This window comes from Bacillus rossius, chromosome 5, assembly GCF_032445375.1.
Source record: "Bacillus rossius redtenbacheri isolate Brsri chromosome 5, Brsri_v3, whole genome shotgun sequence".
NCBI lineage: Eukaryota > Metazoa > Arthropoda > Insecta > Phasmatodea > Bacillidae > Bacillus > Bacillus rossius.
In genome coordinates this window covers 68,932,809-68,959,358 of record NC_086333.1, presented here as the reverse complement: position 1 = coordinate 68,959,358, position 26,550 = coordinate 68,932,809, and the positions used below count along the sequence as shown (strand labels likewise).

Below are 26,550 nucleotides of genomic sequence, written 5' to 3'. Positions count from 1 at the left end.
AAAGATAATAAACTAGACAAATATTACAGAAATAACTTAGATTCATCACATCAGCAATGTTATTCACGTTAAAAAAATATATAGCACTATAGTTACTTCGCTCATATAATTTTCAACAAATCAAGGAAATATGTCTATTTATGTAAATTTCTTGATGGAATAAGTACTTCAAATATTACACAATAACGCATTGAATAACACGAGTGTTCATTTTGCGTTACAGTTCTAATGAAAATAAGCCAATTATATAATGTGATCTATATGTGTAGCTTCTACGATGTCCCTCAGGCCACCTTGGCGATAATCGCAGCGACTCTCGGCAGTGGTTGCGACACTATTGTTTATTGACTCCGAACGCAACAAAGCAGGTTGCGGTGTCGCAGGAAATAATGTCATTCATCGCAGCCTGGCGAAGTGCATGATCAAGTTGGGCACTGAATTGCTAATGACGTAGCCCACGCTGTCGTCTCCACTGCTTCAGCGTGCAGAAGCCACTAATGTTCAACTGCATTTTTTTTTCAACCCTAAAGATTGTGCATAGTCGAGTGGTTAGCTAATTGACTTATAAGTACTTTAGTTTTACCACGTCATCGGTCGTTCAAAATGTTATTTTAATTGTTTTGAGATATACATTGGATGAATTTCTTTCTTCGTTTCTAGGGGATCAAAAACATCATAAAATGTAGTAAAAAATTAACACTGATAGGTACGAAGTACATTAATGCACAGCTAATGACGGGAAAACGTACGAAAGAATCAAGAAGACATGCTGATATGTTGCCAACGTTGACTTGCTAACTTCCCGTCCTCTCCCGCTTACAGGAACCCACTCAGTGGCATAGTTACGTAAATACTTGTCATGAATGTGCTTTCGGATGGTCAAACACATCACTTTTGACCCAGATAACAGTGTTTTAAGTCAAAGTTCGAGCATTTTGATTTAGATTTGTGCCAGAATTTTGCACAAAACATAGTTGGGATCAAAAACGTAAGAGATTTACGCTTCCCGTGTCAAAAAATGCAGCGGAAGCATGACGATTGGTTTCCAATCGAGGGTCAGGGCTTTACAGGAAGTGACGCGTTCACAGCGGAAAGGCAGCACCGCGCAGTGGGAACGGTGACGCGAGAAACCAGCCTTTCAGAAGAGCGTTGCAGTGTGAACCAGTGTGGCTGAAGAGTGACGCCATGTGTGAATCAATCTTGCTAGAAAGGAGACGCCGTTTGAACCCAGCCTTGACGCAGATCATTACAGTGTGAGCCGGTCTTCCCGGAGATCTGCGCTATGTGAACCAGCCTTGCCGGAGATCGTCACAGTGTGAGCCAGTCTTGTCGGAGATCGGTGCCATGTGCCCAGCCTTGCTGGAGATCGTCACAGTGTAAGCCAGTCTAGTTAGTAATTGGCGTCTTGTGAACCAGACTTACTGGAGAACGCAACAGTTTGAGCTAGACTTGCAGGAGATCGGCGCCATGTGAACCAGCCTTGCCTGAGATCGTCACAGTTTGAGCTAGTCTTTCCGGAGATTGTCACATTTTGAGCTAGTCTTGCCGGAGATTGTCACAGTTTGAGCTAGTCTTGCCGGATATCGGTGTAATGTAAACCAGCCTTGCCGGAGATCGTCACAGTTTGAGCCAGTATTACCGGAGTTTGGTGTAAAATGCGCCATCCTCGCCAGAGATCGTCACATTTTGAGCCAACCTTGCTGGAAATATGCATATTGTGAACCAACCTTGCTGGAGATCGTCACAGTGTGAGCTAGTCTTACCGAGGAGCGAGCGAACCGGGCTTCCCGCCTGGGAGACCTTACTCCAGTAGCCCCTGGAGGAAACTGACCGCAAATCGCAGCGCCGTCGCTCTTGACCCAGTGACGCGCCCGTGGCCGGCGCGGCCATAGCTCGGCCAAGGATATCACCCTCAGCCTCCTTGGCCAAGGAGGTTTGCTCGTAGCTGCCTCGCTGGAGACATGCGAACGCTGTAGATGCTCACCCAACGTTAAACCTAAGGGTAAAATTTTATATTCAAATGTTCATAGCGTGAATAAAATTGGAACCGTATATTATTACAATTTCGACATGTCACTGGAAATAATTATTCTTTATTTTTTTTAATCTATCATAAGAGTTAATAGCGCAATAATTATGAATCAATTATATAATTTAATCATATTTGTAATAAATACTATTTTACAGTCTACATATTGTATGCCCTTTCTCAGATTTAACAAATATCTTTAAACGACAATCGAAACAGGTTTATTTATGATTTTAAAATATTGAATTAAAAAAAAATTGTTTTTATTCACATAATTACGTAATTTTCTTCTGGTTCACTGTGTAAATAATGTAATTTCGTTCAAATAAAGTCGTTTTATATATTTTTGGGGGTTTAGTGATTTGAGTATTTTTTTTTTTACATTGAAGGAATATATCTGTTAGGTCAATTAAAAAGATTGCACAGCAAAAACTATTCAGAAAAATTCTTTATCTTTCCGGCTGTTCTTGATATAATTCCAATTTCATTCGTGTTAGTTTATTTTGAATTTTTTTTCAAATAAAACTTGAGGGTTCTTTTTATTTTATAACTTATTTAAATCAATAGGAATACATCTTTGAGAAATACCAACTTTATTTCTAATATACAATTGTCTGTTAGTAACATTAGTTTGGAAACATACAATAATTCATTTTATTTTGTCTCTGAATAGAATGGTGGCATAAGGGGCCGCTCAAATCTGTAAACTCCCTTCCGCAAAATGCAGTCAAGCATGTCGCTTGTTGACAAAGCACCTTTACCGGGCTTTTTCACCGAGGTTGAATTCGGGCATGCTCGTCAGCAGTTGGTAGCCCTAAAATCCTCTTACAAGTAAGCGGTACTTAACAAAAATAAAGAATAAATGACCAGATACGTGACAGAGAAAAAAAAAATCTGATGAACTTTAACTCTTGCTAAGTGTTATTCATCCGGTCGAGACTACGTTACTATAGGAAAATTCGTGACACAATAATTTGTTCGTCAGGTTAAAAAAAAATAGAATATGTTGGTGATAAAAAGCAATTTTATAGATATTCGCCATTACCGGTTTACACTGGTTCATGCTGTGTTTGCCCGTACATCGTTGTGTTGTTTGTTTATGTTGTGCAGATTTTGTGTTTATTTTTATCATTAAGGTTTTGTTTGTACATCACTGTTTTATCCAAGCTTTTGGTTCTTCTGGTTTTCCTGTTCTTGCTCTAACTACTCGTTGTTGTCAGTCCAATGTGTTTTTCTGTGCTGAAATTATTTTTACTAAAATTCTCCCTCGGAGGCATGCTATACATTCGACGACAACTGATGTCTTGTTCTTTGCGTGTTTATGAATTCGCCTATTTTTTAGCGTCATTGCGTCTTATAAATCGGCTTGTCAGTTTGAAAAGTGGCTTGCAACAAAAATAGGAAAGATTTTAAAATGTTATAAAATATAAACCGGTCTTAGTATATTCGAGTCATGCATATATTTATGTTTTTTTTTTTTTTTTTACGTGGGCCATTATATTGTAACAGGTGACTTTCTAGAAAGTTATATTCTGGGTGACTCACCCAATTTGAGATCAGATACTGCACAAAACGCGCTAACCGAAACTAATCAAATTAAATTAGTTTCGCGCATGTGCAGCATGTGAAATCGCTTGCGTTTGTCATGAATGTCCTAATGTACATGTACGCTCATAACTGACTCGCTGACTATGTAAAGCCAAAGAGATATATATACCTTGGAGACAAGCGTACCATGAAGCACAAATATTAGCCTACTCCATAGAGATTAGTATAAAATAGATAACGGATGTGTAACAATAGAGTAACATTTGATGTACAGCTACATGAGTGTAACACGCCTTAGTTATCAAATTAAACTGTATTAGTTATATTCATCATTATTAGGTTCCTTACGAATAACTATGCTTATAATTGCGCAAAAATCTTATATCTCAGAAAGATTAGCATTAACCAAAAATCTGTGAAAATGTTTCGCCTTTTTTGGAAATCTAAGTTTGCGAAACTGGGAATATTTTAATGATAATTAGTTTTTAGTACTTATTATTTTTCGAAAATCTTTGTTTTTATTTTTTAATAGGGGGCCTATGCTTATTACTTTGAGGTTTAAAATTTTGATTTCTATGAGAGCCGTTGTAAGCACAAATGCAGTTATGTTCATGAAAACATTTTAAGTCTTTTTCCTCATTGCAAGAATTTTTTTTACAAAAAGCTACGTTAGGTTGTAATTTGCGCATTAGCCAAAAATGACTTAAGAAAGTGTAATAACAAATGTTCGTTCCTGGTGGAACGCACAATAAATAAGTTAAAAAAAAAAAAATCCAATAGCCAGAAGGCTTCGTCGAAGGTTGAAAATAATGAAGTTAAGAATAGTTCATAAATTTACTTTTTTAAATAGCTAATTCTTTTACTTTTTTTACAGCAGGGTTATTCGGGTTATGAGGTTGGCATCATTAATGAGTTTCCTGTCTCCAGTTACGTACCCCACGTGAAGAGATGCGGAAATTTTGAGGACGGAAGCCTGAGTGGTAATTCGCGCGCAGCCTTTAGGCCGGCGGCTGGGTTAGAGGCCGCCCCGCGCGGTATATATATATATACCGCGGGCGAACCGAGGCTGCCAGCATTTCACGCAGAACAGCGACGCGAACAAACATGAACAGCTTCTCGTCCCTCCTCGCCGCCTTGTTGGCAGCCCTGCACGTCGCCGCTTCGGGATCCGTCCACAAACTGCGTGAGTCGGACAGCTGAACGACGTTCAAATTGAGTTTTGATTTCTTTTGACGTGACAACTTCTAATAAATCGATGAACGCCGGCTGCACGCACGAAAAAGTGTCCCGTTACGCACATTGTTCCGTTACGCTGTGTCCCGTTAGGCTGTGTTCCGTTACGCTGTCGGCGAGTGCAGTAATAATAGGTTATGTTACAAATGACTAAAAAATTATGACGATTCATATAATTGATGATAGATATTTGATTACACTTTATTTATATGAAAACTTGTTCATAATTATATTTAAACTTTATAGCTAAACGCCAGTTTTTAAAATTAATTACAAATCATCTACACGTGAACTGTTTCGTTGACTGTTTATAAAGTAAAGTAAAAAGTTAATGTAGTTTTCATTGCTTATTACTACAACAATTTCGGCAACAAAAGGTTAATTATTCTTGCATTTTAAAAATCTGATTAGGTAGTAGTATAATTTCAAGTATTTATTCTTTTATTATTAAAATAAAATTGATTCAATTGTATTCATAAAAGTATGCAATTATTTCATCATTGTTTTGTTATAACGTCACTTTAAACTATCGTCCGTATACCGACTTTACAGATAACCAATTTTTTTTCTACGGCATTCGGTAGGAGTAACTTCGTGAATGGAACGGAAGTCTATTGGAACGGAAATGTGTAAAAACGGTGCTTCCATAATGTAGAAATGAGTTTCTCGGACGTTCGATTATGGGTGACTCACCTAATTTGAGAGCAGATACTGCACAAAACGCGCTAACCAAAACGAATCGAATGAAATTCATTTCGCGCAGAAAACAGTGCACTACGAAAATAAACCTCGTTTGAAAGATAACTGCATGGCGAAGTAGCGAAGAATATAGCAAGTACATATGGAGAATTTTAACAAACTGAATTGCGATAAACAATGGCGGACCCATGTGATTCATCCGTATATATTGTTTTCGTGAACATTACGGAATAAACACCACAAATTGGCATTAAACAAATAAAAATTTTAAATAGTACAACTATCTTCAAATACTTTACGTTATAATTTATATTCATTAACACATATAACAACTTCAAAAATGCATTAAAATGCTGGCATTACAATTTTCACAACCCTTGATTATCATTGAAAAGTAGAGATATTGCCAACATCATCATACAATAGAGACGTAACAAATTGTTAGCCTGCATATATTAGACGCAATCTTGGATAAAATAATTCCGTGATGAAAATTTTACTGTTAAATCTGAAAACTTTAATTAGCTCAATAAAGTTAAGTTTTTTGTCGTTTAAGCAAAAACAAAAATACATTTAAATATATTAATATATATTCACTAAGTTTTATAACTTTTCTGATCGTAATGAAAATACCCACTTGGCTAAAGTAATTCATTCCATATGGTTTTAGAGTATCTTTAATGTTACTGACGTAACCTAAGTAACCATTCAAATCAGTTATAATAACATAGAAAAAAATTTCAAGAATTTTTTTTGCAAGAATTTTCTTTGAAACACCTTACCTTTACTTTAAAACACAAAATAAATGTAGATGCACAATTGCATATTATTCGAACGCTTGACTCGGGGTTAATGAAAAGTAGACATCCCTGTCTTGCACTACTTTTGTGCGAATTTGGTTCACAGGTGAGATATAAATGCATAATTTTAGCCATTGTAATGAAACCTGTCGGTAGTTTAATTCAATTAAACTGTTAACTTAGCTGGTGATTTGTGAAATTTAACCACATCTTGTAAACACTTCGATATACTAATTAAATTAAGCTTTGATAGGTTATGCAAGATTTTATTTTTAGTATAAATACTCAAAAATAAATTGTAGTTTATTTTTTAATATACATTGAATTTGCGTCACTAAAACAGTTAATAGCCTTATTTTTCTTCGAAATTTTTTCTTCAGAGTCCAGTTAATTATTTCAGGAATAATTTTTTTATCTCCGATGAATCGTTCAAAATAACTTTTTCTAACAACACTGTATTGTAGCTTTGTGCGTAGAGGTGAAAAGGCACGTGATGTGCTAGCCGGTTTCACTCTTATTGTCTGCTTGCTTACAGAATGTTATCCGCCCAGCTAGGCACCTCCTATGCAAGAATATATTTTTGTGCCTGCACACTTCATTTTTCCAAAATTTGTTTATGAATTTCTAGCGCGGAGCTAAACTGGGTATATTTTTAATGATTTTAAAATTGTGTTTTAGTACCAATTAGAACTTTTTTTTTTACTTTTACTATAGGAAAATTTCTGTGTTGCACTGTGGGTGGTAGAAATAATATTCATCGTTGGTGCGTGTGCGTTTTTTCTAGCTCCGTACCTGAAGGGCTGTTCAAAGAAATCCCTGAATCTTAATGCCTGTGCATTGAAAAGTACGAGGGATGCATTACCAACGCTGTCAAAAGGTAAGTAACATTATTACTTTAATATTATACTCTCCGTGTAACCCAGTTGATTCTTCAAAACGGTGTGTTCCTGTGAGTACAATGTTAGGAATTACAATAAATTTGGGAACTTTTCAATAAATTATTTGTCTCAGGTAAGCAAATAGTTGTTCGTTATTTCAAATAACTGTATATTTGTAGAAACTACGTCGTACATTGACTTCCAATTTTTAATGTTTCGTTATAAACCAATGTAAACTCACTCCTGGACAAATAAGAGTGGTTTTACCGTAGACTGACCAGTTTTGGAATTTTTTTTAATGTATCAATAAAAATTCTTTTGAAATCATGTAAAAAGTAATTGAACTTAGTATCCGTAAATTAACGAAGATAACCGTAAATTGGCGAAGATCCTTGAATAATTTATGACCAGCGTTCCTCGTAAAAATAATGTGAAAATTTTTAACAGTGTATGATTTGATATCACTGTACGAAAAAAAAATGTATAGTTCAGGACTGCACAGAAATCATTCGAATTACTTTCAGTCAACATTCGACAGCTGTCACCGGTAAATTATAAAAATTTATGGATTTCGTGTTAAATACAACAAGCATATTCATGTATGTACCTCTGACACTTAATACCTTTCGGGATTTTGTTTAGCAAATAAATGTAACGTAAAATAATTTTAAAGACTAAATTAAATGTAACGCATAAATCAATCAGTAAACTGTCTTAAATTTCAAAGCTTGATTTCCACGGTCATACCTATAAGCTATTAGACTGATTCGTGTAACAATTAAGATCACTGTTCATCTGTCAGATAAAGAACTGTGTGGGAGAAAATAAAATAAATATATTCATTGCTTAATTATTTAGATAGTTTCATTGATGAGGCTTAATTAGGCCCGCATGTTCATGTAACAACGACCATTTGTACACGTTATGTTTGTTTGCTGAATGATTTCTAAATTTATATGATTTTATTTCTGAAACATTGTGAAACTTCAATTTTATTAAAACAGTTAATTTTTCTCGACAAATTTAAGAAATTTAATTGATTTTTTAAAATTAAATTAATGCATTTTAATCTAATAAAAAAGTCCTTTGCATAAGTTTGATGACACATTTATGAAAGACGTGCGTTTCCAATGTCCATCATTATCTGACAAATGTGTTGACTTAAAACTCAAATTCACTCAGTTAAGCATAATTCGGCAAACTGGCTCTAAACCAAGAATGGAGATTCCCTTGTAGCTGCATTGCAAATATTGGGCCACAAAATTTTTTATCTTTTTTTTATGAACCAGGAGCTAATTTAGTATATTCAAATAAAATGTGCTATTTCAATGGCACAAGTATAAAAAAATATACAATTTATTATTGTATGAATATTACTATATATATATTTAAATTTCTTTACCAAAAGTGTAGTTATTGTTAAAAATATAAATTAATCAGGTACATTTTATGACACTTGGAGGCCTAAAAAGCATTTGCTACAAAATATCAAACAAGAATATTTTAAATTTAAAAAACCTATCTGCATTTCGTAGGAGTTCAATCTAATAGCCAATTAATAATATTACTCTACAAGCAAATTATTATTCTACGAGTAAAAATATTTTTAAAGTGCTTTAAGACAGGTCTACCCTAGTACAAAAATACTATGTGACTTATTATCACCAATTAAGTATTTACTATGTGACTGAGGTTCGTGCTTTAAAATATTTCTAGTTTGAGTAAGTGTTTCTAATATATAATACATAATTTAGAATATATATACTACAAAATATTCCATTTGCAGCAGGGAATGCTAATAAAAAATTACTCTTTTAGTATTGTAAGATATTTAATTATTTTTACATAACTGGTTATTAAGGTACATCTGTATTTGGCTTGAATAAATTTTTTTATGTAAAACTACATTTTAATATTTATGACATTAAGTAAATGTACGACTAAAATAATATACTTTAATTTTTTTATTATTTAACCCTTTTTATTGATAATTTTCTCACTAGGTCTTGATTATCTTACGTGACTTACCTAGCTGCAAAATCATAAATATTTTTACGGCCAGCTCAAAACACCTTTAATAGAGGCCGGCAAGTATTTAATAACCACATAGGAAACAAAGTTTTAAAGCGCCTTTGTCTGTGTGCTAATTGTGCTATTTGTACCTGTTTCTGTTCTCGCTGTTCCCACTCCCTTTCTTTTTCCAAGATCAACAATTACTAGAGACATCCTCTGTGGTTTAGGGGTCAGCGTACATGACTTCTAGTTCTTAGGAACAGAGTTTAAGACTCACAATAAGCATTTGTGTCCTTATGATAAAATTGCGAGTATTCCTCTTTCCAATGTGATAAAACTTAAAACTATAAAAAATATTAACTGAGCTTTAATTTGAAAAAAAAAATAATTTCAACTCAAAAAAATTATTAAAAACAAGTAACTGAAATATATTTCATACATATATGCAAATATAACAGTCGAAAACATAAATTATCATCTTTTAAATATTCACATATAATGATTTTCCTGAAGAATAATATTTTATTTCAACGAAAATTATAATAAACATATTTGCAGAATATTTTTTTTATTTAGGTACAAGTTTGATTTGTGGCTCTAGAATAAGGCTTTTTGAAGTTATACTTCTTTAGGGGCGATATGAAAAAATGATGAGAGTGAAATTTTAAGATGCGCGCGCATCACTGTAACACAAAATTAACAGGGTGAAGCTGCCCGCTAAACCTATCATTATGTCTCAAAAAGAAGCTACCAACAAAATAGAAATAGAACCTCTATTAGTCGCGCATGTTGGCACGCTCGTCGCCTCTGTTTTCATATTTATAATATTTATCCACATGTTTCTAGTTTCTACATTCACAACACGTGTTTTAGTTTCATACAAGTGCGAATTATATATGTGATGATAAATTATATTCAGTTGTGATTTTAATTGAATATTTTGATTAATAATATTTACTATTCCTAAATATTAGAAAAAAAATTGTGCCTTTATACTTTTTCAAATGCTCCAATATAATTGAGGTTAACTGTCCGTATGTATTATTTATTGATATAAATTAAAATATTATTTATTATAATTAATATGTACTAAAAATTATTAAATTATAAATGTTAAATGTTTATTATTGGTTATTTAATATTAACAAAATAAAGAAATAAATTTAATAAAATATTTAAAAAAATTGTGATAAAAAATAAAATCGACCATCATATCAAAATATTAATTTTTAATATGTATTATTTATAAATTATTTATATAATATGTAATAATTTTGAAAATAAATTAACAAATTTAATGAAAACTTTTTGATCAAAATGAAAAGTGAAAATAAATTAAGAAAATAATAAATATTTAAAAAATTAATATACTTCAATTAAGATTTATGAATTTATTATTCAATTATTTATTTTCTTTTAAAATATTAAATAATAAATAATAAATATTTAAAATTAAAAATCTTATAATATTTAGTACAAATTATGTCATATACCTATATTTATTATTCTATAAATTGTATTTATTTAATTTTTCAAATTTGAACTGAACTTTATTTTCTGTGTTGACTATCTTTTTCCAGCCCTTTAATTATTTTATTGGAATTAAATATTTTCATGCAATTAAAAACTACTTTTTAATGATTTCAAGGAAGTATAACTTCTCACGCGCGTACATAAGTACACACGCCCATTTTTTTTTAACTTTCTTTAAAACGTTGTAATAAAACTAAATAATCACTCCTGTGTGAACTGGCATCAGGGTTACGAGTGACGATATGGCTTTAAGGCGATAATTTTAACCCTTGCATACTGCGAGGCGGGAACGTTGTGCGATAAGTGTTTTGTTTTCGCCAGAGATCACAGTGACGTCTGTCAAGGAAAGCTTTTGATGACACGCTCGCTTGGTTACTTTTTTTTTTGTGATTCATTCCGAGAACGCTTTCGAGCTTCATCCCAGTTCGTGCGTCACTTGAAATATTATGTCTCACGAAACATCCTTCGCATATTAAAGGCTTCCTAGAAAAAGCACACAAGAAAGCTCAACGAATTTGTCAACAACATGATGTAGCGAAGAAAATTGTTTATGATCGTGCGGAGTATTTATTAAATGATTAAGATGTATAGGTATATATCTTGATGTCTAAATTCGAAAGTTTGTTTTTATAGAGTATGATTTTCCCATGTTAAACATCAACCTGCTAATGCTACCTACATTGAGAACTGAGGAGGGAAATGTATAGCCTAGTAGTGGTAACTAACAACACGTCTAGACTTTTTACCACGGTATACATAAAGGAAATGTGTACTACCGTATTTCCTATGTATAAATGTATACACATATAAATGCCAATATTTTATAAATTTGTACACTCTCGCTCTGAATTATATGGTAGTAGAGAATTGTCTTGTGATGTATTTTTTTTTTTTCCCATGATGATGTTCCTTCGTTAATTTATCTATATATCCCGTGTAGTAACTGTTATTGAAAATGTTTGTAAGGTGTTATCTTTTTTTCTTTTTAAATAACAATTATTTATTTTAAGATAACGATGAAACATAATTAACAACAGCATGTTAATCAGAAATCGGTAACAGACGTTTAAGGAAGAATCAGCCATCACCTACACTAAGAAAGTGTCCCAAAATTAAGTAAAAAGTATTTCCAGAGCAATTTTAAACTTGGATCTTGAGGTTCGTGTTCTATCTACCGAAAAGCCAGCAATGCCTGTTTTATTTAGCTACTTTTTGTGACTATTAATAGTTTCTCTGAACAGTTTCATTGACAAATTTCTGTACGAACTAAGACCACACAAACTTACGCCCACGGGGGAGAAACTTTAATTGCCGAGACTGAGACCTATTTTTGAAGTATTTTTGGGCCCAATCAATAGAAATTAGCTTATATAATATATTAGTAATAGAGCTATATTGATTGTTAGAAGCAATACATAAGCTACTTTCATGCAAACTAATAAAATTTAGTTAGCTTTATTTTTGTACCCAAATATTTTATGGTGTGGCATACAATACATTTTGCATCTCCTACTTATTTATATAAAACCTTATTTGTTATTAAAACAGGGTTAAGTGTTTATCACACAGTTCATTATTCGTCAAGTTATTAAATTAACATTATAAACTCAAATATCCAAGTTTTTTTTTCGCTATCAGTTATGAGGCCACCCAACAGATAACACTCATGGTATAGATTATTGAAAAATGGTGGTAGCGATGCCCTCTGGTAAGCGATGTGTGTTAACTAGCGCTCCTGGTGGGGAAAGTATTGAAATTTAAATATGGCTCGGTATCAAACAGAAGATGCTAATATTCCTTCAAATTAAAATAAAATACTAGTCTGAATGTGTGTTATTTTTGTATACATTATAACATCACTGTATGGTCAATTTCTCGACGGCCGTGTGGTCATAAACACCGTTTTTTAGTTTCCACTGTAATAGCCGCACTTATTTATCTTCCTCCATTTTCTATGCTTACACCCGCGTTGCAACTTGAACTCGAACCCGCAGCCACTCATGCCGAAAGCCGCATTGCAGCCAACTACACTACGGTGGTAGCTTGTGCCTTTTCGCTCCGTTGTTTCGGTAGTGTTGTAGCATCCGTCAGTCAAGTTCAGGCAAGAACTGTCAAGTCCCGAATTCTGTCGCGATTTTTATTTAACTGCATTGCAATGCCATCGTTCCTATAGTCATAACATTTCCTTCGGGCGTTCCAATGGGCAAACATTGCATTTTGTGTTCTTAATTAAATTTGTTTGCCAGATAGGTACATGTTCCTTCTTTTTTTTATTTAGTTGTTAAGGGAAATATTCGTAGCAAAACGATGGCCAGACTTATGTCTCATCGTCTCTCACTAGAAGATCCGTTTCTAAGTTCTCTCCCCGCACCCCCACCCCCTACTAGGCTGGGTGACTTACTTATTTTAATTATAAAATCTATTTTTTTTATATATTTCTTCTTTAAAATTTTTTGCTAAGATGTTTCCAAAATTATTTTGAGACTATTAACTATAATTATAAACAAGTTCATAGATTATGTTTTAAATTAACATTTAAATGAGCTTTATTCTGGCATGAATTAAAATAATTAAATCGTTTGTCGTAAAGATTTTAATTGTGTGTTTTCTTTGTTGTAAAACACTTTGTTCTTTTAAGGACATATTTCATTAAAACGAAAAAAACACCTTCTAAAACCATCATATTAACGGAATTCTATCTAGACTCTCTGAAAAAATTCATTTTTTTAATGTTTTATAAAAGATATCGTTAAAAAAAATTTAAGTTTCTAGAAACTCAAAAAATTATTATTTATAAAATTAATAAAACCATGTAAAAAATATCTCATAGCTATATAACGTATTTATTTAAAACTAAAGCCAGTCATCAGCTTCGTACGGGAAGATGAATATAAATATGTAACGCTTTAATTAGACAAGAAAGCCGTTAGTGTCGTCGTTCAACTCATGTTAGAGTTTAAAATATTTCTCAATCTTAAAATGAATTATAGCGTTCATTAGCGTAAATTATACCTGAAAGAATGTAGTTTTATAAAAGTAAAAAAAAATTCAAAATCGATCAGTAGTGTTGGCATTTTTTATGTTTAAGTATTTAAATTGTTTGACTTAGTTGTAATCATATACTGATTTTTTTCCAATTTGTATAATGTAGATTTATAACAGTGAAAAATGGTTTCAGAGTTTACTTCTTTCAAACAATAAATGACACACACTTTGTGTTTGTATGAGTATAACTATCGATAGTTGTTAATAAGTCTCTAATAAGTCGACTGCACATGTCGACCGAGACTCTGGAAAAAGGTTCTTCAACTATGACGCGCTGCTCTGTTAGAAATTTCATTAAATTTTACAGACTTACCAACGAAGAATCAAACATTAAATATTAACGAATTGTTCTTCGTCGTTTGAAATAACTGTATCCTCGTAGAAACTCCATCGTATTTCGACTTCCGAGTTGCGTGTTTCGTTATAAACATAAAAACACGCACACGTGGACAAAACAATAAAGTTTCAAACTGTAAAACGTAGCCAGTTTTTGTATGACTTGTTAATATTCCAAGAATATTCTTTTGGATTCATTCAAAAAAACAAAGTGAAATCAGAGTCCGCCGTAAATTTTTACAGAGATAGTCCTTGGATGGGGAAGCTGAATTGTTGCCCCTTGGAAGGGCAGCCCTTCAGGATTTTTCTGGCAATGGTTTGTTTGTACAGCGACTGGAAGGGCAGCCCATACAATTTCTGAAAACATGTTTCTTTAAGTGTTTAAATAATCCTGAAAACTTGCCCCTTGGATGGCAGCACATTAGGATTTTTCTGACAGTAGTGTTTTTGAAAGGTTGTCTGAATTGTTGCCCCTTGGATAGGCAGCCCTTCAGGATTTTTCTGAATGTGGTTAGTTTGTAAAGCGACTGGAAGGGCAGCCCTTCGAGTATCTTAAAATTTGTCTATTTTCGTAATTTTATAATCCTGAATTGTTGCCCCTTGGAAGGGCAGCCCATCAGGATTTTTCTGACAGTGGTGTTTTTGAAAGGTTGTCTGAATTGTTGCCCCTTGGATGGGCAGTCCTTCAGGGTTTTTCTGACAGTGGTTAGGTTAGTTTAGTTTAGTTTAGGTTAGGTTAGGTCACTTTACAAACTAACCACTGTCAGAAAAATCCTGAAGGGCTACCCTTCGAAGGTTGCAGCATTTCAGTCGCCCCCCCCCCCCCCCTGGATAATATATAACCAGAAATCATCTTAAATTAAAGTTTAAAATTTTTTTAACAGTGCAGAAATGCAGTTGCGTTCATGTAAATGTACAAATTTATATTCATCTGTAATTTTACGTGATTGATTTTTAGTTAGCCTACATTTACAAACCAAGAAGTTGCAGGCCGGAGGTGTCCATGTTCCAGGCGACCCGTCGCTGCACATCCCTCCGCTAAACCCGCTGCATCTGGACAGGGTCGTGGTGGACCAGGGCTCCGGACCTGTCCGCTTCTCCCTGACCCTCACGGACCTGCGCGTGCACGGACTCGACAGCGCCGACCTGCAGGCCGTCGAGTGAGTCGAGTCCCCGAGGGGGGCGCACCGAAACGCCGAAATACCACAACGCCGAACCTAAAATAACGCCGAAAACCATAACGCCGAATGTCAAAATTGACTACAACGCCGACAGCTAGAAAACTGCTGCGTACCACAACGCCGAATTACTACAACGCCGAACCTACAATAACGCCGAAAACCATAACGCCGAATGTCAAAATTGACCACAACGCCGACAGCTAGAAAACTGCTGCTTACCACAACGCCGAAAATTACCACAACGCCAAAATACGTTAAACGCCGAAAAAATGTCATCGCAGGACTGCCACAAAGGTTAGGTTAGGTAAGGTAAGGTTAGGTTAGGTTAGGTTAGGTTAGGCTATGTTAGGCTAGCCTAGGTTAGGTTAGGTTGTGGTACATTTTCCGGCTTTACTGTATTTCGGCGTTGTGGTACACAGCAGTGTTTTCTAGCATGTCGGCGTTGCGTTCAATTTGGCATTCGGCGTTATTGTACGTTCGGCGTTGTAGGTAACGACCCGCACGCACGCTGGTTTGACGCCACGGCAGTCCCTCAGGCGGAACACTCTCTCGCACAGCCGCTGCCGCGTCTGTGATGCCCGACGCTGCGCAGACGCAGAAGGCATCGACCACACAACAGCCGTCGCCGTGGTCACCAAGTTCAGTCAAAAAAAAAATTCTCTATCGGACAAGTAACACATACAAAACAGCAATACAGCAATGCAAAACCATAAAATACATGCCTCACCCTTGCGCTCTTGCATGATAACAAATTGAAAGAAAAGCACAATGCACGAGTAAAGAAATAACAATGTAAAAACACGGGAAAAACAACGGGAAAAAAAAAGGTAACAAATTTTAAAAGAGAATTAATAAAACGACAGAAAAGTGCAAACAATTGCAGCACCAGGAATAACATCAACCGGCGACTACTAATAAACAGTCGCCTATCAGCAGTTGGTTGGTTTGCGAGGCATTCAAACACTTAAACACGAAAAAAAAAAAAAAAAATCAAAATTGAGTTTAAATATTTACTAGTCGACCAATTCAACAATAACCGCAATCAACAATGCAAACGTCCTCTATCATAGATACAAATAAAGCTCCAGATGTATACCAACGGCCTATTAACTGTCTCCATGCAAAATAAAAAATCACGTCGTTCCGTTTGCTCCGTTGCTGCGTGAAAGAGGGGCAAACCAACAAACACACTTTCGCATTTATGATATTAGTATGGATATGGATATCTGTACTTCGGAGGCATTATACATAAAGCCCATTTTTGGGCAAAATGCACTTTTAACCACAAAATGTACCATGGTTTTCCGTTCTTTCTATTGGCAGACAACACTAAGATCTACGATATGTAAAAAAGGCAGATACTCTGCGTTAAAAAAAGTTTATAAAAAATTAAGCACTGTTTAAAATTATTTAAACTGTTCTCATTGAACGAATTTGGGTTTTGTGGCATTAGCCTGTATTACAAGACACAAAAACAAGAGTTTAGGTTTTGAATACCTATGCTACACCTTTACCCTAAACGTATTTCTAATGCAACAAAGGACACGGCCCGCCCCTTATTTTTTAGGGAACGGATTTTGTTATCCTTTCCGTTGCCCTTCTGTTGCCCAAATTACACAGAGCTCACTTTTTCGTTGAATACATCCAGATGGCGGAAATGCGTTCGGGTGAGGTAGCGAGTAAGTACTGCCTTGTTGGGAATAAACAGCAACCTAACTCGCGGGCCGTATTCCAGAACGTGTCCAAACCGAATCCCAGTGAGGAAACAAACCGGCAACAGTTTTAATAAATCGTGCCCTGCGCGAGGCTACAAACTCATTTCAACGCATTCTAGCGGATGTTTCGCAACCATCGGTACTGTTGTTACGGAAGAAAAAACACCAGCGATAGCAACACCATCGCACAAAAAAAAAACCTCCTTCCACATTTTCTCAAGTACATTTTAAGTTGCGGTTATTACTTGTTAAAGTAATTAAAGTGCACTGAATGTATTCCAGGATAGTTTCGATATCATATAGTTTCATTTGGGATACCAAAAATTTGGTACGTGCCCCGATGAACCAAAAAAATATATAATACGCGAGTTAATGTCGCCAGAAGCGAGTCCGCCATCTGGTCTAAATCAACGAAAAAGCGAGCTCTGCGCATGCGCGGAATTCGGGAAACAGATCGGCAACCGATAGGAAACCTAAATATTTTCCCTTACAATAAGGGGATAGACGTGTCCTTTGCTGCATTAGGAATGTGGTTAAGGAGAAGTTGTAGCATATTCAGCACCGTAACCCTTACTTTATGTCTTGGAATACCAGTCTCTTCGCGGTTACCTACTCGTGAGCACCATGTCTGTGTTGAAGTAGTTTGTATAACACAGTTGTCTTTAAGGTCCACTCTACTTAAAGGTAGGGACCGGAAAAATTCGCGGGTTCAATGACCTGTAGGATGAACTCAATAGTTCTACGTACACTCGGTCAAATGCCACCCACTCATTGGCTGTTGTCTTGTGAGACGTTCCGTGAAGCAGCCTGTGATTCGATAAAGCTTTGGTTGGGTGTTTCTCATTGGTCCAGAGTCATCCAGGTGAGTTGTGAGCCAAAAGCAGAGGCAGCACTAAGGTATAACGATTTGTATTTTAGCCTATCGTAAAATGAACTCGCGAATTTTTCCGGTCTCTACTTAAAGGCCGGTCCACGCGCAACGTTCTGGGCAACAGATCTACCTGCGCAGTTCACGATGTTGCAGGCATGACGTGGCGTGTGGGCAGGAAAACTACACAGTCTTGTGAAAAGTCGGGAGCATGGAGACAGGTGAAAGACTGAACAAAATAGCTCAAACCCCAAGTCGATACGTCGTGCAGTTAAGTTGGTGCGTATGGACACTTACTCCGTTTTCCGTTCCGTTGAAATAGTTTTATTGGTAAATTTTTATGTCCTGGCTAGGAATTGTTTTGAGAATTCATAAATGAATCATTTTTAATGTAATTGCAATATCCATCTTTCGCTCAGTATGGTTTATAAAATTGTAGATAATTTTATATTGATCAAGGTATAAAGGTAAAGCCAATTTTTATAAATTTTTTATAATTGTAGTTTTATAATTATTTTGTAATCTGTTTGGTCGATTTGTAAGGTCATACGTTTGTTTGTGAGCCTTAGTTTTTAGATCCCCTTTGCTCACGATTCATTATATAGTAGGTTGCAAAAAAAATGATATTTAGTAGAGCAATTAAATTGCCATTTAGTGAATTTAAATTTTATTATTTTAGCTACTCCATAGTTGTTCCCTACTTGTTTATGTTTTTGCAGTTGCTTTTTCACTGCACTTTCCTGCATCCTTTTCAAGAAAATATAGTCGAGTTTAGTCAGACAGATGGACGAAAATATTTTTTTTTAAATTATGTTTATGTGTGGCGAGTCTGGTGAGACTCCTAGAAGAGTGCAAAGTCCTTGGTTTTGCCCCAGATTAAGGTTGAAGCCTGCAGCAGTAGTTTTCTTTGGAGGGTGGCCACGATAAGCAACATTCGTATTGTGTTTTTTTAATATAGTGAAAATAACAGTTTTATTTTAACGGTTTGAACTGCGCAGGTAGATTTTTTCTCAAAACGTTGCGTGTGAACTGGCCGTATGCGGAACTCTGCTAAGCCATGTGACATAAATCAGTATTTCGTAATTTAAACTTTTTTTATAATAATTCTGTGTGAACAAAAATAGTATTTTTTTATTATTTTTTCTCGGAACTTTATGATTACAGCTTCGACTTGGAAAAGAAAAATTTGGAAACGAGGTTTCTCGTCAGAGGTCAAGCCATGTACCTGAAGTCCAAGTACCAAATAGATGGCCAAGTTCTTATTCTGCCAATCAAAGGCGACGGTGACTTGACTATTAAACTAGGTGAGTACTCCATAACCACCACTTATAATTATGGTGAATATGAAGTTCAACCTTTTTTTAAAAATTCAGTGACACAGAAGCTAAAACGAGTGTTGTATTTTCAACCTGGCATAAAAGTCAAATAAAAAATTATAATTAGGTGCCACACCTATTTCCATGAAACAATGATTCTTATTCTTAAGAAACTTTAAGATTTACAAAATTACTTTTATGATTGTGAACATCAATGTTTATAAGTAGGATAGTCTTATCCTCTATCTTTTAGTGTTTATAATGAAAAAATATATATATACTGTTTTCATAGCGGTATTATTTTCCGTGATTTTTGCTTGTGTCACAAATAAATTTCAATGAGTTTTTTTATTCGGGTAAAAAACAATAAAGATATGGCATCGTACATTCGCGGTTGATAAAGTCATTGTAGCCACGCCAATTTATGTAGGGTTTTAAGTTAAACTAATAAAAAATATAACCAACACGTATTTATCGAAAAACTTCCATCTAAGGTGTCTCGGTCTCATGATATGAAAAATAAATGTCACGTTGATAATCAAAACAGTTAGAAAAATTCAACAGTAAAAAAAATATTTACATCGTGTCTACGAAAGTTTTCCCAAATGAGAGGAATATTTTTGAAATTTTAATGTTTACTCATGAAAATTTTTTAAAGTATATGATTTTCATTGTAAAAACCGAAGGTCTAAAGAGATTTTTTTCAAAGTAAATATTCTAGAGAGAGTTAGATGGTTCAATGAAACTGAAATAATGATGGGGAAGGTTTTATTTTATGCAGTAACTAAGGACTTTATTATATGATGAAAATCTATCTTCGGATAAGATGCCCTGATGGCAGTACACCCACTGAAAAACCTTAAGTCCTATCAATGTGATCTGGGTGTAGAGAACGTGAGGGATGTCATCATGGTTCAAAGGGTTTCCGGAGAGGTCATCCCATTAGTCCCAAAGCTGCGAGCCGTCCGTTCTTCGCATCTTCACTCTTGCACTCTTCAAGATCACCAGAGACATAAATTCTTTCTCGCTGGAAAGACAGCTGGCATTTTGTGACTGGATGTGAGTGTTCAGACTACAAATTATTTATTAATTTAATTATTTATTTTAATTCTTGGCTGGTGGGCGATTATCATCACCAATGATCCACGAGTGACTTGTTTCTGACAGATTGACAGTCCCTTCAAGCAGTTTTCATTGAATCCGGCATTTTTTGTGACAATTAAAACACACATAAGTTTACAACTCTGCATTACCCGTGACTCGAACACAGAACCTTTCGCACCGTAATAAGGCGTGCATATAAGGTCGGTTCTCCATGGTCAGACATTGTTACTTATTAAAAGTAAGAAAGTGTTGCTAGATTCAACGATGCTAGAATGGTATATTAGTATCTCCCTCTTGTGCCATCATTGTTGATGCCGCCTTACGAGTAAGACCATTGCGCAGATAAAATTATGGCATTCATGACTAGCGAAAACTACCTGCCCCTTAAAAGTCACAGTGTTCATACGTGGAAAGCCATAGTTTATAAATTGGGATCAGGTTGTTGTTTTAGACTCCTGAATGCATGATGGGATCTGCCCTGTTATAACCCACAATCGTCTTATTCCTTAAACGGCGTAAAAAATGATGGCACAAGAGGAAGATAAATAATACCTACACCAGTTTAGAATTATTGACTGTAGCAACAAATAACCACTTTTTTTAAAAATCTATCGATGGGAACCCAGCCTTTTGTAGCGCAGTTATATGAACGCCTGCTTTCTGTCCGAGTGTTAATGGGTTCTAATCCCAGGTAATGCATGTAGGTAAAGTTCCATGTATTTAATTGTTAACAAAAAATGATACTGTCGAAGGACATGTCATATTTTCAAAAAAACAAGTCAATAAATTGATGGATGACTCGTTGGTCATAAAAATTACCGATGTGCCAAGCATTAAATAAGTTGTCTGTTAACTACACTACCATCAAGGCGATCTAGGCTCAATTCTCGCCAGGGTTCAACCAGTATTTTTTTTTCACAATTGGGAAACGTGGCGGGCGTTTCCGCGAGCCAGTGGGTTATCTCTGGGTACTCCCGTTTTCTCCGCCAATTCATTCCGTAGACGCTACATTATAATCTAATATACCCCTCGACGTCTCTAGCGGCGTCAAGATCGGCGTGACATTTGAGCCGAATTGATGTTGTTTATTTACGTATGTTGCCAGATACCTTTAATGGAACATTTAAGAGTGCCTTCGATCTGGCGAAACTGAGCGACGGTTTGGAGCACATGTCCTTCAGGGACAGCACCTTCGACTTCGCCATCAAGAGGTCGCACTTCGAGTTCAAGAATCTCTTCAACGGCGACAAGGCTTTAGGTGAGCACGGAAATAAATGCAGGTAGAAATGTACTGTAACAGCTTCATTTTTTTTCTTCATTTCTTTCTTTCAAGAACTATTGCATAACCAAGAAGACAGAACATTGAAACTTTTAGCCTTACGAACAGTGGTTTGCACTTATTCTTCAAGCTCAAAATTTCTTAAAACGTATGAAATTTTTTTTTCCCTTTTTTGACGTGACAACGTCTAATAAATCGATGAACGCCGGCTGCACGCACGAAAAAGTGTCCCGTAACGCACATTGTCCCACTACGTATGTCCCACTTTGGATGTGTCCTGTTATGCTCATTGTACGTATGCGTGGCATCTCTTTTCCACTCGATTGGAACAACCATCGATTTGACTTTTCAATCATATTTTAGTCGTTTGAATTATAAATATTATGTAATTTAACGATCGTCCACCGATTTTCAGCACAATCGGTACGGTTATTTAAAAGTAATGTTGAATATTCAAATACGTTTTTAACCAACAATGGTGTTTTACAGTTACACATAATAATTCAAATTACACCCGGTTTCTTTTGCACAATGTTTTAAAAAACATTGTAACACATTATAAATAAGTTTTGTGTATTTGGGATGCGTATTTGTTTTAAAATCATGTTATAAAAACTAAATAATATTATTCCCCTACCGTGCTGTCATCTACGTTGACGGACGCGAACCGAATGAATCGCGATATCTATCCGCTATCGCGGGAACCAGGCACTCCTTAATACATATTTTCCTTTGTTTATCGCGAGGGGCGTTATTATTAATGAATTATAAATAAAATTTCGTGTCCGAGGCCACAATTGCATATCATTTTGAGCACTGGAAGACATTAAAACAAAAATATTCTCAACGGATTTTAATCTCTGGTTTTAATTGCTTATTACATCAACAATTTCGGCAATAAAGGCAAATCATTTTTGCATTTTAAAAATCTGATTACTAGTATAATTTCAAGTATTTATTCTTTTATTATTAAAATAAAAATGAATCAATTTTATTCATAAAAGTATGCAATCATTTCATCAATGTTTTTTTATGACGTTGTCACGTTAAACTATCGTCCGTAAACCGACTTTACAAACAACCAATTTTTTTAATACTGTTCTAATTTTGTTTTATAGGAGAATTGACAAGGTAAAATGCCACAATTATTACCAAAAAAATTAAGTTAATTAAAGATTACCATTGCATATGATAAATTGTTTCTTCTTAAACAATAAAATAATTTCACAATCAAAAACATACGCCAAAAAAATATTTTATGTGCCAAAAGTAAAAAAAAAAAATACATTGAAAAGTTCACTATGTGTGAACGTTTTAACATATTCGTTTATTGTATGTTGTCTCATGAAGGAAACTACATTCTCGAAGTCTTTGAATTCTGTTTATTAAGGTAAATACACACTTAAAAGAAAAAAAAAGAGTATTTTTTTCCGGAATCATAACAAGTTTTTGAAATTTTCGCTAGTTCATCAAGATTACCTTAGTAGACTCAAGAAGTCAACAAAATTATTATCTGTAAATTTACGAAGATAGCGGTAAATTTACGAAGATCCTCAGATAGATTTAAATCATTGTTCTTCGTAAATTCAATGTGAAAATTATTAACAGTATATATCGTTAAAAATTTCACCTTAAAATCACGAAAAATGCTGGTTACGATTTATCCAGGGATATTCGTAAATTTACGGTTTACTACGAAAGTTCACGGAAACTGAGTTCACTTACTTTGAACATGAATCCAGAAGATTATATTATGTATATTTACATAACATTAAAAAAAAAACTGGTTAAGACTTCATTGAAAACACTGTTATTTTGTCCAAGTGTGTGTTCACCTTCGTTCAGAACGAAACATACAGACAGCCCGGACATACATACGAAGATTCAGTTATTTGGAAATTACGAAAAACTATTTGTTGATTCGAGTTAAATCCTTCGTTTGAAATTCCGTCGAATGTACCTACTGTAACTTCTGAACAGTGTGGCAAGTCGTGTGTTCGCCTGTCGGTGGTTGAGACGCGGCGCGGTGATCGCAGGCGACAACATGAACGTGTTCCTGAACGAGAACTGGCAGGAGGTGCACAAGGAGATCAGCCCCGTGGTAAGTGAGGTGGTGAGGAAGACGTTGGTGAACATCCTCCAGGACATCTCATCCGTTCTTCCGTACGACGTCATGTTCCCGGCGTAGCGGGACCCGACACTCCGGATCACCGTCTGCATTTCATTTTAAAAAATATATATATTAAAATAAAAATATTTATTTAAAACTATTCTTGCAAAGTTTATTTCTTACACTGTAGTTTTTTTTTTGACGTGACAACGTCTAATAAAACGATGAACGCCGGCTGCACGCAAAAAAAAGTTTCCCGTTACGCTGTGTCCCGTTACGCTCATTGTACGCTTGCGCCGCAGCTATCTCTCTTCCACTCGATTGGAACAACCATCGATTTGACTTTTTCGAGGCACATTAAACTTGAAACACTCCCATTCGTTTCCTACTTTTCCTATCATCGTCCTATCCTTAACAGAATAACACAGATTGGAAGAAGTTAAATAGCAAACATGTACAAAAGTTATAGTTAAAGTAATCTCTTCGTTAAATTAATAAACATATTTGAATTAATGACTGCAAATAAAAATAAATTTAACAATAAAATTGTAGATTTCATTTCACTCCTTCTTTGTATCCATAGAAAATAGTGATAATTCAATAAAAATGATTCAATTTTATTCATATAAGTATGCAATAATTGCATTAATGTTTTGTTATGACGTTGTCACGTTAAACTATCGTCCGTAAACTGACTTTACACACAACCAATTTTTTTTCTGTAAAATTCATATATTTATCAAATTTGTACATTCGTACACGCAAAAAAAATTGTTCGCAGTAATACTGGTTTCTGATTCTTACTCGGGAATTCATGCTCTACATATTTTGTCACAGTGCCCGCTTTAGTTAAAGTTATTTGTAAACCGTTCCCTGAATTGCTTTACAGTATTATCTACGCGCATAAGTAAGCAATATAACAAAATATTTTTTCATGATTTAAAAAAATTATGCTACTAAAACACATCAAAAAATGTTTTTTAATTCTGCATCAATTACCGCAAGCGCGAGAAGGAATATTCAGTATTTTTTTTCTTTCAAAAAACGCATTTTTTATACGTAAAAATAACCAAAGCTCGTATTATACATATTTACTATATTTATGTTGTGCTATTTGTTTATTTTAAAGTATCAAAGACCCAGTAAATGTTAACTATTTTTTTTTTCAAATATTTGTGGTTTGTTCTTGTGTTTTTTTATGTATATATTTGGACAGGGGGCAGCTAGGGTGCGCGTCATTTGACCTAAAAGTCATATCTCCTAAACGTCACTTGACCTAAAATTTTAAAATAATCCTTCAGTCATTTGACCTAAAAGTCATATTTCCTAAACGTCACTTGACCTAAAAGTCACTTGGCCTAAAAGTCATTCGCCCTAACAGGCATTCAGCCGAAAATCATTTTAGGTCGAATGACTTTAGGGCAAGTGGAGTGTACTCGGCAGCTACCCCCTTTCTTGCACAGTCCTTTGGACACGCTCTTGATTCGCAGAAGAATGCATTTTAACGTTGCGGGTATACTAACGCGTTTTCCGAACTCTGTAGAGCATTAGCATGGATGCCTGATTTCCAAACGAGGGGTGTCTGGATTGAAGACCCAGATGAGACAAGGATGTGAATTCGCATCGTACTAGGTAATTTATTTTTGTCAACGCAACAAGAAAAAAAAAACTGGTTTGGTTTCAGATATTTGTAGATTCATTCGTTTACATGGAAACAAGAGTACCAATAAAGAATAGTGTTTTCAGTAATAATAGATTCTGATTCTTAACCAGACCTTCATGCATTGCGTTGTCCCAGTAATTTCCACAGTAAAATTTATCTGTAAACCGTTCCCTGAACAGCTTTCCAGGATTAACAGCTTACAAATAAGCATAACAAAACAAAATAATGTAAATTTGTTTAATTTTCGACTATATTTTCCATAGTTAAAAAATTGTTGCTTAGCTGAAATATCAATTAAAATATTAAATTGTGAACAAATTTTCGTAAGAAATGCTCCGTATTATCTCGAGAAACGTATTTCATGTATACAAAAAAAAGCCATAGCCATGTGTTGTACAAAGTTACAATATCTGTCTTGTAGTCTTACAAACTATTCCTTGACACCTTTTTTCCAAAGGAATCTTTTGTTAAAGTACAGCATTTTTTTTCCCAGCGAGGGCCGTTGGTGGTACGAAATAACCAACGAACCAAACACATTAAAATAAAAATATAACGCAATGATAAAACTTAAGACTCCCAGCTGGGTATAAAACAATGCAAGAGCGTAAGCATAATTTTATTTCAGGATTGAATAGAATCCTTTAACCCTGCTTTTCCTTTAATTTATTTCCTATTACGATCTTTATTTATGATTCTTGATCATAGGATCTAAGATTCTTACTATGGGAAAGATTTATTCAAATCATTATTTCGGACAAACTTCATTGCTAGTTGGCAATGTATGACAGAGAAAGATCTAAGAACATACAAAGCTAGATGAATACAAAATAAATCAGAGAAATCCAGTAAAAATCAGCCGAAGCCAGATGTCAGATGCAAATACAGCACAAATAGTTCCGTGAAAGGAATTAGAACAATGTCACAGCGCAGATGAACACAGTGGGTGGCAAAAGCCTCGTCGTTATCATTCCAATGTGTTCTTTTGTGCTGTGATATGGTTACATCTTATCTATTTCACGGAATCATTTTAAATCTGGGTGATTTTTGCTTATATTTTTCTGTGTGTTTGTGCGTTAATTTAGCCTTGCATGTTCTTCCGGTTTCTCTTTTTGACATAGTCAAAATAATAATGGCGTATGTGCATAGTAATGATTTTGAACAATTATTTCCATTTATTTGTGGGAATTATAAATATATTAG

At 34.7% G+C, this 26,550-nt stretch overlaps 1 protein-coding gene across 1 annotated transcript in view; it reads left to right on the top strand.

Annotated features, from left to right (window-relative positions):
• The window catches only part of LOC134532292 (uncharacterized), a 45,715-nt gene extending 21,950 nt beyond the window's left edge, over nucleotides 1-23,765 (top strand). The window contains exons 7-11 of the mRNA XM_063368711.1: nucleotides 7,094-7,186; nucleotides 15,127-15,274; nucleotides 19,043-19,182; nucleotides 21,404-21,556; nucleotides 23,614-23,765. Coding sequence (XP_063224781.1) covers nucleotides 7,094-7,186; nucleotides 15,127-15,274; nucleotides 19,043-19,182; nucleotides 21,404-21,556; nucleotides 23,614-23,765 — 686 coding nt within the window. The remainder of the gene's footprint in view (nucleotides 1-7,093; nucleotides 7,187-15,126; nucleotides 15,275-19,042; nucleotides 19,183-21,403; nucleotides 21,557-23,613) is intronic.
• Nucleotides 23,766-26,550: the final 2,785 nt, after the last annotated feature.